General features: G+C 39.7%; 1 protein-coding gene across 3 annotated transcripts in view; it reads left to right on the forward strand.

Moving 5' to 3' along the window:
• Ecd (ecdysoneless cell cycle regulator) overlaps window positions 1–10,772 on the forward strand; it is a 30,190-nt gene extending 19,418 nt beyond the window's left edge. For all 3 annotated transcript variants that reach the window (XM_051174460.1, XM_051174461.1, XM_051174462.1), the window contains 5 exons: window positions 2,226–2,332; window positions 2,413–2,599; window positions 4,539–4,606; window positions 6,987–7,180; window positions 10,530–10,772. In XM_051174460.1, coding sequence (XP_051030417.1) covers window positions 2,226–2,332; window positions 2,413–2,599; window positions 4,539–4,606; window positions 6,987–7,180; window positions 10,530–10,742 — 769 coding nt within the window. In that variant the 3' untranslated portion in view covers window positions 10,743–10,772. The remainder of the gene's footprint in view (window positions 1–2,225; window positions 2,333–2,412; window positions 2,600–4,538; window positions 4,607–6,986; window positions 7,181–10,529) is intronic.
• Window positions 10,773–18,789: the final 8,017 nt, after the last annotated feature.

The raw sequence follows: 18,789 nt of genomic DNA on the forward strand, positions 1-18,789 counted from the left end.
TTGAATCCAGGTCCTTTGGTAGAAACTAGTGCTCTTAACCTCTAAGCCACCTCTCCAGTCAGTTCTAGGTTTTTTGTTTTTGTTTTTGTTTTTGAGATTAACAAGTGTATTTATTGTTAGACACCGAGGCCAGGAGACTGGAAGCCCATTGCAGCCTGAATGCTCACGGCTGCCCTGGCACTGAGCCCAGGGGTTTGTTTGGCCTTAAAGAAATCCTGCCCCCCCCCCCACAGTTCTTTATGACACAATATTTAAGGAAATGGAAGCACACAACTGTTTTTGGTACTGAAGAAAATATACAAGCTGCTTTAACATCTAATATTTTAAGCAAGTGTGATTCCTAGCTAGCACTCAGAAGGCTGAAGCAGGAGGATCACTATGAGTTTGAGGCTACCTGGGTTACATAATTTCTAGGCCAACCTTGCCCATAAAGAGAGACCTTGACTCAAGAAACAAAACAACCAGAATTTGAAAGTTTCCAGGGAGACTCCCATTTCTCACACTAGTCATTTTTCAACAGTTTCATTTTGATTTGCTTTGGTTTGGTCTTTTGATATTTAAGTCAGAGTTTCACTGTGTAGTCCAGCTGGTCTTATATTCTTGTTCCTCTTGCCTCCTCCTTCCAAGTCCTGGAATTAAGAACATGAGCCATTGCTGTGCGGTGGTGGCACATGCCTTTAATCTCAGCACTTGGGAGGCAGAGGCAGGTGATCTCAGTGAGTTCCAGGACAGCCAGGACTATTACACAGAGAAACCTGTCTTGAAAAACAAAAAACAAATCAAAACAAAACAAAAAACATGAACCACCAAGACTTGCCTTTTAAACTATTATAAACCAAACTCCTATCTCCCTCCAGACCTATTCTTGAATCCCAAGGCTTAGACATCTTCTATTTTCATTTATTCAGACTTGTTTCATTTTATGTCTGCGAGTATTTTGCTTGACTGTATGTTGTATGCCAGATTTGTTCCTGGTTCCCTTGGGTTAGCAGAAGGTATCAGATCTCCTAGACCTGGAGTTACTAATTGTTGTGAGCTGTCATGTGAGTGATGGGAGACAAGCCTGAATGCAAGAGTTCAGTGCTCTTAACCACCGAGCCATGTCTCCAGTTCTTAGAGCTTTTTAATTTATTTATTATATATACAGTGTTCTATCTGCATGTTTTGCCTGCATTCCAGAAGAGGACACCAGATCTCATTATGGATGGTTGTGAGTCACCATGTGGTTGCTGGGAATTGAACTCAGGACCTCTGGAAGAACTGGCAATGCTCAACCTCTGAGCCATCCTTAGAGCTTTTTTGTTTTGTTTTGTTTTGTTTAGAGACAGGGTTTCTCTGTGTGGCCTTGGCTGTTCTGGAACTTCCTCTGTAGACCACGCTGGCCTCAAACTCACAGAGATCCGCTTGCCTCTGCCTCTGCCTCCGCCTCTCGATATCACACACCTTTAATCCCAGCTCAATGTGGTGTTTTAAAGTGTATATCCACTGCAGAATGGTTAAATCTAAGTAAAATGTGTATTACTTCATATATACTTGATGATGCACTTCAAAAAAAAAAAAAAAAAAATAGAGTGAATTGTAAGTGTTCTAGGTGAATGTGTGCCACAGCAACTTGTCAAAATTAAAGGGCAACTTGCAGAGTCAGTTTTCAGCATTCACAATGCAGGTCCTGAGGGTCAGACTCAGGTCATCCGGTTTGGTAGCAGATGCCATTACCCACTAAGCCATGTTTCAGGCCCCATCTCTTCTTTAAAACAAACAAACAAACAAACAAACAAACAAATTTGTTCACACCCCAGTAAAAGTAATTGTCCTCTTCCATATCTCTTTAGCCTTTGCTTTTCTTAAAGTGACTGTATTTTGCCATTAAAAAAAGTCACTTTTAGGGTTTTGATTTCTTGATTGATTATCAGTACCTTTTTTTTTTTTTTTTAGGTCATACTGGCCACAAACCTTCTGTATAGCTGAGACTGCGTCCTGTCTCCACTTTTCAAGTGCTGGGATTATAGACATACACTGCCATACACATCCCCCTGTGCTTTTTTTTTCATGCCTAGTAATGTTTGCATAACACTGATTAGGAATAATTTATTACTGATGTGCCTTTTCAAAGTATTCAGCTGTTTATTGAATTTGCTTCATTTGAATAGTTCAGATAGTTCCATCAGTGTAGATGATAAGTCATGTCACCATCATAAAGAAATGCCTGTCTGTATTTTTTATAGTTCAGTTGCTATGAGCCCAGGTGAGGAAATCTTAACCGTGTTGCAGACAGTGCCATTTGATGTCAAAGAGCTCAAGAAAGAAGGAGATGATCTTCTTCCTGAGGATGGTGAGTGATGGGCCTGGAGTAGAGCAGGGAGGTAAGAAAGGGCCTCTCCTGTGGCATGGCTCACCTGCCTTCTTTTTCAGATGACCAGTGGTTAAACCTGTCACCAGACCAGCTAGACCAACTGCTGCAAGACACTGCAGGCAGAAAAGAGTCACAGCCTGTTTCCCGGCAGGAGGAGGAGCAGAACTATGACGTAGCACAGGTCTCAGACAGCATGAAGGCCTTCATCTCCAAAGTCTCAACCCACAAGGGGGCAGAGCTGCCAAGGTATCTACACTAAAGAAAAATGCCCAGTTATACCCAGTGTCAAAGTCAGCAGCAGCAGCAGAAAGTACTGTTTCCACTTTGGTTTTCTTTTGTTTTGTCAAGTGTTACTGTGTTGCCCAGGTCTCAAACTCCTGGGCTTATGGTATCTCTCTGTCTCAGATTCCTAATCAAATGTGACTATAGCCACATGCCACCACACTTGGTTCTGTTTTGATATTGCTTTTCTCTCTTCTTTTTTTCTTATATGCGTGTAATTGTTTTTATTTTTTGAGCAAATTCTTAGTGCTGCTTTGTTTCCTATTTTGGTGCTGCATATGGTGCATCCTTTCTTATTGGAGGTCAGAATTCAAGTTGCCTTTGTAATTCTTAAAGTAAGCCAGAAAACTGAATAGGTTTAAAAGCCACCACCCAGAACCACGACACTTTCACTTTACTCTTCTTGTTTTTTTTTTTTTTTTTTTTTTTTTTTGAGATAGGGTCTCTCTACATAGCCCTGTCTGTCCTGGAGCTCACTATATAGATCAGGCTAGCCTTGAAATTATAACTGTCTGTCTGCCTCTGCCTCCAAAGTACTGGTGTTAAAGGTGTGAGCTCTCACACCTAGCTTCTATAGACTCTTATTTAGAACTCTGTCACATATAGCTCTCAGCAGGCTCAGGCTTCTGACCTCCTACCCCACAATCAGACTGGAATCTTGAAACTCAAAGATTAAAGGAATTCATCAGAGACAGAAAGAATCACAGAACTGTGGAGCTATTTGTGGCAAGTAACTAGGGAAAAGTGGGTAGAATTGTTACCTGTACAGCAAATATCTCTCTTCTTTTTGGTGGTAATGGGATTGACCCAGAGGCTGACACTGTTGACCCAGGAACTGTACACTGTTTACCAGAGACTGTGCTCTGTTGACCAGAGACTGTACATGCCACTGATCAGAGGCTGTGCCCTCTAACAATGCCTTGCTGAGTTCCTTCCCCAGACCAGTGAAACTGCCCACATTACTATTCCTAAACTGTAAGAAAAGATACAAGTTTATTCATATTATTAGTTGTTAAGGGGAAAGAATAAAGGAAGGTGCAATTTTAGGCTTTGATTTTTGTTATTGTTTTCTTGCCTTAAACTTACATGAAATCACAATCTTCCTGACTGTACTTCCTAAGTGCTGGGGTTAAAGGCATAAGCTTGGAGTTCTATAAGAATAAACATTATGGGGAGGAGAGGAGAACATGTGGGACCAGGAAGATTGAGTCAGGGGATGAATAGACGAGAGTGAAAAAAAGAGATACCACAATAGAGGGTTTGAAGAGAAAACTGACTCTAGAGAAATGTCCAGAGACCTACAAGGGTGACCCCAACTAACAATCTGAGCAACAGTGGAGAGGATACCAAAGGACTTTGGGAGCACATTCCTCATGGAGGGATACTCCCTTAACCTAGAGGCAGGGAGGAGAGCCTAGACCCTACTCCAAATGATTTGACAGATTTTGATGATCCCTCCTGGAAGGCATCACCCTCCCTGTGCAGTGGTGGTGGTGGGGGGCAGTTGGGGAGCATGGGAGGGAGGGAAGAGGGAACTAGGATCGATATGTAAAATAAAAAATAATTTAAAAAAAGAATAAGCATTATGTGAGTGAACTCAGATAAATCATTTCTTTTACCATGTATCTTGTAGGGAGTAAAGAATAGACAGGTCACCAAATGCATATGCTTAAATGTATGTTAACAAGGTGTAATTTTTACTTTTCTGTCACCAGATTTTTGTATTCCTATTGCCACTCAAATAAGCACAAGGAATTTTTCTTATTTATTTAAACTATGACTTCCCTTGCTGTTCCTTTATGGATATTTCTGGTAGTTTCTCTAAGCATAGCACCATCTTAGAACATGCCTCAAGAACTGTGGTCAGGATAAATTACATGCCCTTTTCCCTTTGATCTTTCAGAGACCCTTCTGAAGCTCCAATCACTTTTGATGCAGATTCTTTTCTTAATTATTTTGATAAAATTTTAGGTGAGTTACCATATGGTGTTTACTTTTATTTTGAAACTGTGAAGGGTATCACTGTTGTTAGCACACTGGGGCGTTAGATCATTTATGAACCAAAATACTACTTTCTTTTGATGGTTTCAAATTGTATTTAACTATAAATTACTGCCTGGTTGAACCACTTTGCAGAGACCATCTAATTAGTGCTCAGCTTGCTATCTGCTGATTGACAGAGTGCACAAACCTTTTATGCTTTGAAAGGATTTTAATGTGGCTTTCATATTACATTTTTTGTCTTTTCTTTCAGACTTACTATTTTAGAAGTCAATAATAAAATAAGAAACAACACAGAGGGCTTGGGAGATAACTCAGTAAAGTGCTTGCTGCATAGAAGCATGAAGACCTGAGTTCAGATTGCTGGCACTCACATAAAGAGCCAGGCACAGATGCATAGGCCTCTGATTCCAGTACTGAAGCTACAGAGATAGATAGGCAGATCCCTGGAGCTTGCTGGGGAGCTCCAGGTTCAGTGGAGAGATTGTGTCAAAGAACAAGGTCAAGAGTGTTAGAAGAAGACAATTGACATGCACTGTACATACATGCAGACACACTGGCCCATGTGTGTCTGCACACACACAAAACAAAAACACAGTGTATGAACAGGCTGTGCACTGAAGAGTAATTAGTAAATCTTTGAAAATAGTTAACTCTTCTAGTAAGCAAGCAAATGCAGAAAAAACCATGACTTTTTTTCTCACTTTATTGAAAAGATTAAGCAACTACTGTAAAGTGTTGGAGAAATGAATATCATCAAAATCTGAAGGAAGAATCTAGGGAGCCCATTATTTTTGACTTAGCAATTTCACTTCTTGGATTTACCCTATGAAAGAGATATGGTCACTGATGGTCATTTCAATGTGTTTTTTTTTTTTTTTTTTTTTTTTTTTTTTTTTTTTTTGTAGCACCAAAATTCTAATGACCACCAAGAGAGAAATGGATAAATAAATCACTATATTATAAATTTGCACAGCCATAATAAACTATGAAGTCATCTGTATATTTTGCAAGAAGACAATTTACAAGACATAGTATGTAGAAAAGCAGACCATAGTTCACTGTGAGCATATCTAGGTTAAAAAAGAAACCATGGGGCTGGGTGACTGGAATTTGGTTCTGATCACCCATGTCAGCTGGCTCACAACCTCTTGTAGTTCCAGCTCTAGGGGATCTGATGCCCTCGTCTGGCCCCTGTAGGTTCCTGTACACATACAAATGAAAATAAATCTTGTACTGAAAGAAATCTCCATATTTGTATATGCCTGTGTGCATAGCTTTATCCATTAGATCTGACATCTGGATACCAGCCAACTGTTCAAAGATGTCTCAGAGAAGGCTGTGAACTAGGAAACAGTATCTCTGTAGCTGAATGTTGACATCAGTGTATATTTATGTCATTTCCTAATTTTAAATTTTAAAAAGTTTATACTTATAATTTTAAAAGGTTTATTTTATATGTAAGTATATTTTGCCTATGGTTATTTATGTGCATCATATATGTGCATAGTTCCTGGGGCGGTCAGAAGATGGTGTTGGATCCCCTGGAACTGGAGTTCCAGATGGTTGTAAGCTGCTCTGTGTGTGCTGAGAACCAAACCCAGGTTCTTAGCAAAACAACAAATAAGCCATCTCTCCAGGCCCCATGTTTTTAATCTGCATTTTTTTTTTTTTTTTTTTTTTTTTTTTTTATGGTGCTGGAGGTCAAACCCAGGACCTCATACATGCTAGACAAGTTCTCTACCACTGAGTTCAGTTTTAAAATACTATCAACCCAGTTTTTAAATTAAAAAATATTTATTGTGTGGGTAGGTGGAGTATGTATAACACCATGGGTGTGAAGGTCAGACAGAGGACAGCCTTATGGAGTAAGTCTTTTTCCACCTTAGGGATCTAACTCAGATCACCAGGTTGCACAGCCTGATTTTCTACCTTATTTATTTATTTTGGTTTTGTTACATAGGGTTTCTCTGTGTAATAGCTTGGACTGTCCTGGAACTCACTCTGTAGACCAGGCTGGCCTCCAATTCACAGAGCCCTGCTTGCCTCTACCTCCAGAGTGCTGGGATTAAAGGCATGTGCCTGGTTTCACCTTAAAAACAAACAAACAAACAAACCAAAAAATCTTTCAATTAATCAAATCAACTTTAAAAACTGAAGTTGGATCTCTTAGCTTAGCCTGTTCATGGTCCTATAAATGCCTCCTTGAATCATCATTTTGGGAAAGAATTTTTCCAAAGTAGTTGGGTTAACCCATTCAGTCCTTGTGGAACATTCTAATTCTTTTGAGAGGTGTAACCTGCTCAAAAAAGTATACCAAGTGGTTCTTTCTGTGTCTCCATCAATCTAGGGACAAAATCTCAAGAGTCAGACTCTGATGATCTGGATGAAGATGACTTAGAATGTTTAGACAGTGATGATGAAACTCAGGACTCTGAATCTCTGAAAGGAGCTCTTGGCAGTCTCAAGTCCTATATGGCCCAGATGGACCACGAACTGGTGCACACCTGCATGGGCAAAAGCTTCAGTACCCGGAAGCAAGCAGTAAGTGTGTTTTAACCACTCCTCCACATGTAGGAGAGTGACAGTCATAATTCATCTGAGTTTTTCTTTCGTCTCTTTTGATTTGCGAGGTTTGAAGTAAGTAAGTGCTGGTTTTATTGCAGGCTAAGTGATGCTAAGAACTGACCCTAGGATCTGGGATATACGCTAAGCACACAGTCCAACTCCAAGATCACTAGTTTTCCCCTAACATTGGTATAATGAAAGGTTATAGGGGACAGCTGCAATGACATGTGCCTGTAAATCACATATACTCAAAAGGCTGAGAAGGGAAGATCATTTAAGCTCAACAGTTTGAAACCTACGGGGGCAAAATACTGAGACAGTGACAGAGTAGGCAGGTGTTGAGAATGTAGTTCAGTGGTTGAGCAGGTATCTGATGTGCCTTTGATTGAGTCCTCCCTACTAACAGGAAAGGCAGATTATAAACTTGATTTTCTAAATACAAACTTAATGACTGCTTCTTCTCAATTCCCCCTTTATGTCCCACCCCCTTTGTTTCCTTTACCTCAGTGTGTTGCTCAAAGTGCTTTTACCCTCCTAGGCTCAAGTGATCCCCCCACTTCAACCCCCTGAGTAGCTGGAACTACAGGCATGGGCCACCATGCCTGATTATAATTACATTCTTTTTAGTTTTCCCAGACAGGGTTTCTCTGTGAGGACTTGGCCATCCTGAAACTCACTTTGTAGACCAAACTGGCCTTGTCAAACTCAGAGGTCAGCCTGTTTCTGCCTCCTGAGTGCTGGGATTAAAGTTGTGTATATTCTTTTGTTGTTGTTGTTGTTTTTTTTTTTTTTTTTTTTTTTTGAGACAGGGTTTCTCTGTGTAGCTTTGGAACCTGTCCTGGAACTAGCTCTTGTAGACTAGGCTGGTTCAAACTCACAGAGATCCACCTGCCTCTGCCTCCCAAGTGCTGAGATTAAAGGTGTGCACCACCACAGCCCGACTATAATTATATTCTTAAAGGGGCCAGGGAACTGAGGTGGCTCAGCCTTTTAGAGCACTTGCTGCTCTTGCAGAGGACCTGGGTTCAGCAGGGCAGCTCACAACCATCCTAACTACAGTTCTAGGGGACCTGAAGCCATCTTCTGACCTCTGAGGACACCAGGCATACACTTGGTACACATACATACATGCAGGCAAAACATACTTACACATAAAATAAAAAAAAAATTTACTCCAAACCCCAGAATATTTAATTTCTTTAAAAAATATATCTATGGGTGTTTTGTGTGCATGCACCATGTGCATGCATGGTGCCCTTGGAGGCCAGAAGAGGGCACCAGGTCTTCTGGGACTGAAGTTACAGATGGGACTAGAATTCCATACAGTGTGAGCTGCCATGTGGGTCCTGGGAATTAAACCTGGGTCCTCTAGATTAGCCAGTGCTCCTAACCTCTAAGCCATCTCCAATTAATATCTTAAGATTTATATTGCGTGTGTGCGTGCGTGTGTGTGTGTGTGTGTGTGTGTGTGTGTGTGTGTGTGTGTGTGTGTGTGTGTGTGTGTGTGTGTGTGTTCGGAAGGGGTATGGAGTGGAGAGATTTTTGAAATAGAGCCTCACTTTATAGCTCAAGTTGGCCCCAAAGTTATGCTAAGATTACAGGTATGAGCCACCATGGCTGGCAATAAGTAGATTTATTTTTATTTTTTATTCTTTTAAAGAAACAAGAGGGGCCGGAGTAAGAGTCAGTAGATAGATAAAAGTGATTCTTCTCATGCTTGACAACCTAGGTTCAGTTCCTGGAATCCACACTGCAGGAGAGAACCAACTCCTCAAAATTGACCTCTGACTTCCGAGTACCCATGCACATGCCAGCTACACACACACACACACACACACACACACACACACACACACACACAGAGAGAGAGAGAGAGAGAGAGAGAGAGAGAAGAAACATTTAAAAATGTAAACAGACTAAGAGGAGCTTATAAGTAACTTCAATATTGTTTCCTGTTTTCCTAGTTTAGAACCAATTTAGAATTCCTCTCCCAGTCACGTATTTATCTTAGTGTTTTTGACAACACTGTTTAGCCAACAAGAGGCATTATGGGGAAAGCACAGAGTGTCATGGACCACAGTTTGAAATAGAGCTCAGCCATCTACAGTGTGCATTATCTTTCTAACTGGAAATCCTCATGTCATAGAATTAGCATGAAATAACAATAAAGCTCATGACAGTTTATGGTTAATAAGAACTCTTTGCTTTAATCATCTGAACCACATTTAAAACTATAATTGCTTTCAACCTAATAAAAAGTATTTATTAGATTTAATTGTGAATAGATATCATCCAAGGATCTTATTATAATAAGGGCCTTTTTTGGCTTTTGAGACAGGGTCTCAATGTTTAGCTCTTGACTGTCCTGGATCTCACTCTGGCTAGACTTGAAATCACAGAGATCCACCTAAAGGCATCTATCACCATATCAGGCAATAATGGCCTTTATTAAGACAAATGGACAAAGAACTGAAATTTTCTGCTTTAGGAAATCCTGAGAAATTCAGACTATTAGTATGTGGATCACAGTTTGCGTAACAAAGATAGAAAGGTCTATAAGTCAATATGCAATTTTCCAACTTTTTTTTCCCCCCTAGCCTGTGAAACAGGAGGCCCAAGTAACAAACTAGATGCTTTGTAATTAAATGCCAGCACTCAGGAGGCAGAGACAGGTGGATCTCTGTGTGTTTGAGGCCAGCCTTGTCTACAGAGCAAGTTCCAGGATAACCAGAGGTACATAGAGAGAAACCCTGTCTTAAAAACAAAAACAAAAACAAAAACAAAAACAAAATTGTGGTCAGGGAACAAAAAGAAAATCTTAACTTCTTAGAAGAAAATTTAGATTTTTGTCTTTTAATGATGTATTAATATTTATGCAGGTTATGAGTATACCTCTTTAATGCTAGCTCTCTCTTTTGGATTATTTCAAAGTACAAAGTAGGGACAGACCTGTTTAATTCATAGGAATGCTTTTGAAACAGAAATCTGTCACATTCTTTAGAACCTTTTGTCTTGTGTTAAGACGGTGTCTAGTCCAGATTGTCCTCAAGCTCCCTGTACAGCTGAGGGTGACCCTGAACTTCTGATCCTCCCGCTTCCACTCTCAAGTGCTGGGATGACAGGCATGTGCCACTATTGCCCCTTGTGGAACCAAGTGTTAAATCACATTATTAGAGCTCATTTTCACCTTATGTCACCAAGGATTGGAAATTTCATTTTTAATTTGGAATTCAAGTATATAAATTAATGCTAAGTTTTTGCATTTCACTGTAACCAACATTCAACCTAGAGGGTTACTATCTCCTCTCTCTTCCTCTCTCTCTAGAAGGACCCCCCATCACAGACTGAAAATGACAATTCAGATGAGGAAGACTCAGGTGCAGGAGATTGTGTTGTCGAAACAGTGGATGTAGACCTAAACCTGGTCTCAAATATACTGGAATCCTACAGCTCCCAAGCCGGGCTGGCAGGGCCTGCTTCCAACCTGTTACACAGCATGGGTGTGCGACTCCCTGACAATGCTGATCACATCCACTGAGGAAGCCAGTGAAGGGTTAGCCTGCACATCATCTGAATAAACAATAAATATAAACTAAACAGTGAGTCCAAGTGTGCACATTTCTTGTTGGCTCGTCATAAAGACTGTCTTCCCTGCAGGGTTCAAAGCCCCAGTACCACCTCTCCACAAGTCCTGGGACCTTGTGAGTTTGTTTGGTTTGGTTTATATTTCTCCAAGACATGGTCTCCCTGTGGTGTAGTGAAGCATAATGCATCCATGATGTAATTTTGAATAGTTTCTCCCTTAAGTAAGCATGTTCCTCCTTCTAAGTCAGCAAAAATCTCATTCACTTTTTAAGGAAATATAAAGTGCTAAAAGTTAAAGTGTTATTTCTGTGACATTTTGCACATGTGTTCCTAATTCAAGATTTCTTAATTAACTAATTAAAAACATGAGCATATAGAGCAGGTATCATGGAGGCATTTCATACCTCGGTATAATGTTTGGCTTCTGTTTACCCTTGTTGCCTCCTTTTGTCTCCTCGCACCCTCGCACTGCTCTGCTGCTTGTCTTATATATACACATGTAAGTCTTGGTTCCAAGTAGCAGAGAGATGTGGTATTTCTTTGTTCCTCCATTCCCCTCTCTTGTCCCCCTCCCCATTAATTCCCTTCTGTTTTATGTCACATTTACTTTTTTTTTTTTTTTTTTTTTTTTTTCTGAGACAGTCTCATGTAGCCAGGGTGGTTTGTGTGCCTTAAGACTGTTGTTTGGGCACATGAAAATTTACAATTTCGCTTTCTGTTGATGTTCATCCTTTTGTTTCTATAGCCTAAGTGCTAGAGTTACAGGCATGAGCTGTCACACCCTACTTTACTCTTAATGTATATTGTTCTATGAAAGTAAAAGCTGGGGGCTGGAGAAATGGCTCAGTGATTTAGAGCACTTGCTATTCTTGTAGAGGACTGGGGTTCCATTCCCAGCACCCACATGATGGCTCACAACCATCTGTAACTCCAGTTCCAGAATGTTTGATGCCCTCTTCTGGCTTCTGTGGGTACTGCATTCATGTAGTGAACATACATACATATAGGCAAAACACATACACATAAAATATAAATAGTTATCCGGTTGTTGGTGACACATGTCTTTAATTCCAGCACTGGGGAGGCAGAGGCAGGCAGATCTCTGTGAGTTCCAGGCGAGCCTGGTCTACAGAGCTAGTTCCAGGACAGGCTCCAAAGCAATACAGAGAAACCCTGTTTCAAAAAACAAAAAGAACAAATACATACATACATACATACATACATACATACAATTTAAAAAATCATCAGGCTGGGTAGAGAGCCTTGTCAATAAAATACTTGCCACACCTTTTAGTTCCCCAGAATCCATCTTTTAAAAAAAAGCCAAGCCTTGGTGGCAACATGGTTGTAATCCTAGCCCTGGGTTTATCCAAAGCTTGCTGGCCAGAAAGTTCTGTGCCCATGATACCCTTTCTCAAAAAGCCATGTGGATGGCTCCTGAGGTTGACCTCTGCCTCCACACAGGAACACAAGTCTGCATGCACACATATACAGAAGCATCAGATAAATGTTTCTTTTTATTAGCATTTTAAATAGTTTTAAATGTTAAGAATAAATTCAAAACACAGAAAGAATAAATACATCTTAAAGTTTGCTTTGCATTTCAGTTCCCACATTAGTGTTCTGTCTCAGCTTGATTATGAGAAAAAGGCTTTCCCACAATGCATTTGTTTATGTTAATTATATCTTCATTGATGACTAAATGCTGAGGAATGGGGAAACAAGATAAAACTAAGGCATGAGTGGACTACTTTTCTATTCCCATTACCAAAGGTGACTGACCTTGAGCCAAACTCCCTTTGGTGACAAACACATTTGTTAAAAGGTTTTGTCTTTTTTTGCTAATCTGCATCATGGTCCCAGCTGTATGCACTATGTCCTTAGTACGTATAATCCACTGTTGTGTGTATATGCATATGTTTGTGTACATGAACATCCTATGTCCACTTAACTGCTGTTTTCAGACCCTAGCCCTATCTTCCAAATAATCTTGGAGTTCTGTGGCAAGGCTCCTTTACCCAACTTGTGCTGGGCAAATGAACATCAGGGTTGTAATTTCTCCTATTAGCTACCCCCCCCCCATCTTTTGCAAAACAACATAAGAAAAAAAAAAAAAAAAAAAAAAAAGAGGAACCCTGAGCATTCCTACAATCTCCTCCAACTCCAACTCCACAGCATGGGCTAGCAGAGAGAGATGCTGAACTGTTTTCTGATTGCAGATGTGAAGAAATCTCAGGTTCCTTTCCCAAGTGCTTTTCACTATGATTCATCTTGGGTCGAGCAAACTGCCAAATCAGGACCAGGCACAAATAATCTTTCAATAACTTCAGATGAAGGCACCTGCATTTTCCCAGAAGTTATCTTTTGGGGTCAAGAGGAAATTCAGATCCTCAACTATCCTAGTGCCTATGGGGTTCTAATGTGTTGTGTGATATTTGGATTGCATTCTGACAAAGTTTGCTTTGAGCCAGAGGGTGGAGCTAGCCACTCACTGACCAAAATTAACCATAGAGACTTTGGAGGACTGAGGACAGATAGGAGACAGGAAGTAATAAGGTGAGGCTGAGCGTCCCTGAGGCTATTCAAAAGCTAACTGGGATCCTATAGAAATGTTAGATTTGAAGAAATTTAAAGAAGCAATAGTTTCATATGGTATATATCCATTTTGTTAAGCAGATGTTTGTAAGGAGTATGGTTTTTCCTCCTGCTGCTGGTCTTGTCCCGCTGCTGCGCCAGCCCCAATTAACACACTGAGACTCTATTTGATATAATGCTGTTGGCCAGTTATTTGTTTTTTATTGGCTAACTCTGAAGTATTAACCTATTTCTATTAATCTCCACATGGTCTTATCTTACCAGAGAGAGAGCCCGCCGGCATTCTGCTCTCTCCGTCTTCCATCTTGACTCCTCCTTACTACTTCCTCTTTCCCCCTTGTCTCCTAGTCCCTCCTATCTTCCTTTCCTATTGGCCAACAGTGCTTTATGAGAAACATATATACATAATGGCATCTCCCATCATCTCTTTTCTGTCTAAATAAAAAGGGGTTTAACCTTAACATAGCAAAATATATCACATAACAGTTATCAAATAAGAATCACAGTTAACACTATTTATTCCATTAACATTTAGCAAGATTTAAGAAACTATTCTATCATCTATCCTATATTTGTGAGTCTAAAGTCCTATATGTAACTTATCTTTAATCCTAACTAAGGAAAACTATTACCATAACTATCTGTCTTCAACTCCTTCAAAGACCACAGAAGGATAGTATATAAACTCTAGAAATGACAGAGACATCTTGCCTTGTCAGTCACCTGAAGTTCTTCTGTAATCTTCCATCTTTAGCCCATAGGCCATCTTCATCAAAGTATTGGCAGTTTGTCAGTCACTTTTCTCTGTGTCCTGCAGACTGTCTGGCAGACTCTTCCATGAAGCAGAAACTCGGTAGCAATGTCCATCTTGAATCAGCAGTCACTTTCCTGTGGGTCCTGCATGTCCAGTTTATACAGCATAAAGTCAAACAGTCCAGACAAGAGCAGTATCTTGTCCAAATAGCTAGTCTTGCCATATTGGAAGTAAACTTCATAACGCGTTTCTTCGATGTCCATCTTCCTTTCTGATGTAGGTGGTGTTGCCAGAAGCATTTATGTCTCACTGTCAAGAAAAACCCTAAACCATTTTAAATGCCATATTCATGGGCCACTCAGAACAGAATTATTATTCTACAAGGCTGGAAAGATTTAGTTTCAGCAATATTGGAAGCTGGTCCAATATTGAAGAACCTTGTGGAGAAAGGAAGCCAGGGTCACTGAACAATAAGGTAGGGCTAAAGATTTCCCAAGATCAAATCCTTGGTGAGGGCCATTATGCTGATGAGGAAAGACAGATTACATTTGATGATCATACTGCAGACCTATGTCGTAAAGCATCTTTGAACACTTGAGACAAGACTGAAGAATCAGGAGAGAAGACTGAGCTATTTACTAAAATTATACAAGGCCCCAAAGGCTTCACTGATTTTTTTTTTCCACAAAGATTGACTTCAGCTATAAATAGAATGACATCAAATCCAGAAGTTAGATAAATATTAATTGAACCTTTGGCTTTTGAAAATGCTAATTCAGAATGTAAAAGGGTGATCAGGCCTTTAAAGGCAAGATCAGCACCCATAGATGAATGGATTAGAAATTCAGCTGATGTTGAATATAAAGATACTTGGATAGAGGTGACTTCTAAAATGTGTTATGTTGGGGAAGAGGTTTTTTGCTTTTGTTTCCATAAGAAAAGAAAAGCTATGGATACCATCAAAATTGATAAAGATTAGACTCCAGCATGAGACCACTTGATTAGAAAAGGAGATATTTCATCAAAGAGTGTTAACATTAAACCTAAACTAACTTATAAGACTAACAAATGCTTTCATTTGATCAGATATAACCTGCCAAAAAGGTTAGGGGTGGAGCAGGATTTTGTTTTTGTCTTTCCAGGAGAATGAAAGCATCCAACCAAGGAATCTGAAGACCACTTAACAAATGAGACATCTGAAGAAGGACAAATCATCCAAGAAAGTGTCACAATAAAAAGAGTAAATTGACCTAATGGTATATTACATTTCCAACAGAATAAAACTTCATATATCTCCCCAAATGTTTGTTTCTGCTGTTCTCTAGAGACATAAGGCAAATGATTTTTTTGTAGTTCCAATCCAACTACAAATTCAAGCTGGCTTTGAAGTTGGAGTGTGCTTTGCTCCTTCTCTGAACTCAAGTATGCTTGTTAAAGGAAAATCCAAAATCTCTGTTTCATTTCATGTCCCTTCTGATACAGGACAGAAGAAAAACCAAAATTAAGGGACTGTTCTATTGTTACTAATCTCATAACTCTTTGGTTTTATTTTGACTTTAAAACTTTTCTTAAGGTATAAATATTATTTCAAGATTTATAATATGTATTATAACTTTATGTCATGATGTTAAAAAAAAAAAAGACAATCTAGCTTCCTATGCATGATTTTGGGTTTGAGTCTGAATCAGGTAACTAGGAATTAAGTTTGTGTATTTCAGATGTACTTAACAAATTGTGGCCTTTTAAGCTCTCCAAGATCTGCTGCATATGACATTAAGATGTTTAACTGTGACCATGCCTAATAGTGACCTTTGATGCCTCCAATAGGATGATGGAGCCACACAATGACAGTTTCACCTGGATTGTAGTCATGTCACTAGGCTGACAAACACCACTCAAAGAACAGCTTTGAACTAAAAACTATTCAGGACAATTTAATGATGCTAGCTAAGATGGTTCAGCTTCATGCACTACTCTAGCCAGGACTTCAGATAAGGCCTACACTTTTTCCATTACACAGAGACTGGCAACAAATGATACAGCTACCTCTCCCAGGACTTGACTATTATCTCAATTTTCTCAGGGTCCCCTAGAGATGCCATCACCCCCACAAGAAAACAGGAAGTAACTTTAAGTACATAACACTCACATTCTCAAGAGGTGGTGTTATAAAACGGCTGGGGAGAGACCTTGGTGGATTGGAGCCAAGGGGCCGCCATGGCAGGTGAGAAAGACACACCATGCAGACAGCATTCATATGGAGGGTTTCTTTATTGGTGGGGGAAAGAAGAGAAGGGAGAAAGAAAAGAAGCGTAGAGGGGCCTATTGGAAAAGAGAGAAAGAGATACAGAGATGTAGAGAGACAGAGGGAAGGGGAGAAAGAGAAAGGGGAAGAGAGAGAAGAGGAAGAGAGAGAAGAGAGAAAGCAGGTGGGATTCCACCTTTTAAAGAGGATATAGCTATAGTGACAAAGCTGAAGAGATTGTCAGGACCCTGCATTGCTCAGAGTACTGGCTGAGTACTGCCAAGCACATCCAACCAGGTGATGGGCGGCTGGAGGTGGGGGTGGGGGGCAGCATAATGCCTGAATGCTACAATGGGTTGGGTGTTTTTGGTCATTCAGTGGGTTATGGATATTTGTCATCATTTAGGGAGGTTGTTACAAGTTGTTATTGGTAGTGATCAGGAAAAAAAGCTAAACAAAGCTAATCTAATTATATTCAGTTCTGTAAAGAAAAAGGGATATAGAAATGATACGATTAAAGGGTAGATTATTGAATCTACTTTTAAACCAAAAAAGCAACTACTAGTCTTAAATATTTTACATTGGTATGGATTTTCATATGTCTATATACATTTGAGGTTATTTTTGTTATACTGTACATATATTTCTACTCTTAAGATATTTTTGCATAGTGATACAAATTTGAGATTATTTCTATTAGAACAAAGAGTACTACTCTTGTTTCTACTCTTATTGTATTGTAGCTATGCAGCTCATTTAACAATGTAATGTACATTTCTAATCCTTGAAAGTTATTATTATAAATTATTTAGAATAATAAAGAAATACAGACTGGTAGTTAGGCCCCTATTACAATCAAACTTGGAGTCATGTTAGGTATGTTTTCAAAGTCAAACAGAGATGTTTTATATAGACAAGTGGTCTTCAAACATTTCAGAGATCTGCAGGATGTGGCATTAAAGATATTTTAATCATACAAGGTTTTTTTTTTATGACAGTGAGAGATGTCTGCTCTTGGCACCACCAATCTACTTCAGAGAAGATGGTGAGCAATGAAGAAACTCCATATGGAGTTTGCTTTCTTTGTGGTAAAAGTTAGCCACTGGGCAAGAAAATATGCTTGCCTTAACAGCTGACAGTGTGCTGCCTAAATTGGACAAGGAGGACACAAAAGAAAATGACTTCAAAATCCTGCTTCACAGAAAAATCTGTCAAGATATTCTAGGTAGGCCTGTAGGTCAAAGTTAAGGTTGCCCAAAGTTACAGAGGAACCTTGGGTGACTGTCCAGGCAGCTAGCTGTTTCTGTCATTTCTTAGTTTAGGAAGTTGTGTACTTTGCACTTCCAGTTTAGTCAGATGATATTACATCCTTCTTAAGTCTCTAATAAAGTCAAAGACTAGGTAGTTATAGAATTTTCCTTGTTACCAAATTCAGAAAAGAAACTCACAAAAGTGGTGTAAAGGCTGGGCGGTGGTGGTGCATGCCTTTAGTCCCAGCACTTGGGAGGCAGAGGCAGGCAGATCTCTGTGAGTTTGAGACCAGCCTGGTCTACAAGAGCTAGTTCCAGGACAGCCTTCAAAAACCACAGAGAAACCCTGTCTGGAAAAACCAAAAAAAGAAAAAAAAGTGGTGTAAAGTATATAAGGTTGAGAGACATAAAAGGATCATTTTGGTTAGTAATACAAGTTAGGACAGAAAGTAAATTAGGTACAAAACTTTGGACTCACCAAGAAATGTTAGATAATGGAGTATTTTCTCTGAATTTGCCAAAGTTTGCTTTGAGTCAGAGGGCAGAGCTAGCCACTAGTTGACCAAAATTAACCATAGAGATTTTGGAGGACTTGAGGACATATTGGAGACAGGAAGTAGTAATGCAGGTCTGAGAGAGAATCTTGTCCTTTTGGATGGAGGAATGGAGAGAGGAAGGTGGCTTCTCTGATCATTCAGGTTCTTACCTTGATATCTGACTCCTGATTTTTTATTGATAAAGAATAATTAGATTAATGCTTCTGCAATGTGTGGGTAAGCTTAGGGTGGCTGGGTCTTTCCTCTCTAAGTTATGTTAGTGCAGTTATCTGAAGCTAGGACTTGCCCCAGCCATTCTTTCCAACTGTCTCTCTGACAGTTTCTTCTGCACATTTTCCTGTTTGTACCACAGCCTGGGAATCCAGACTTAAACATTTTACAGTTACACACAAAGATCTTTCCCATCCACACCCCATTCTCATTTTCTAAAATTTGAGCAATAGACAGGAAAAAAAAAAGTAAGTCTGAATAAAGGCAGGAACATTTATTTCCTCCAGAGAATCTCTCTTACAATGGCAAGGCACAGAGGACACAGAGGTTGGAGTCCAGCTCAGTGATAGGCCTGCAGAGGTGTATGAGTTCGGTCTCTCTAGCACTGT

Source organism: Phodopus roborovskii, unplaced genomic scaffold, assembly GCF_943737965.1.
Source record: "Phodopus roborovskii unplaced genomic scaffold, PHOROB, whole genome shotgun sequence".
Classification (NCBI taxonomy): Eukaryota; Metazoa; Chordata; class Mammalia; order Rodentia; family Cricetidae; genus Phodopus; species Phodopus roborovskii.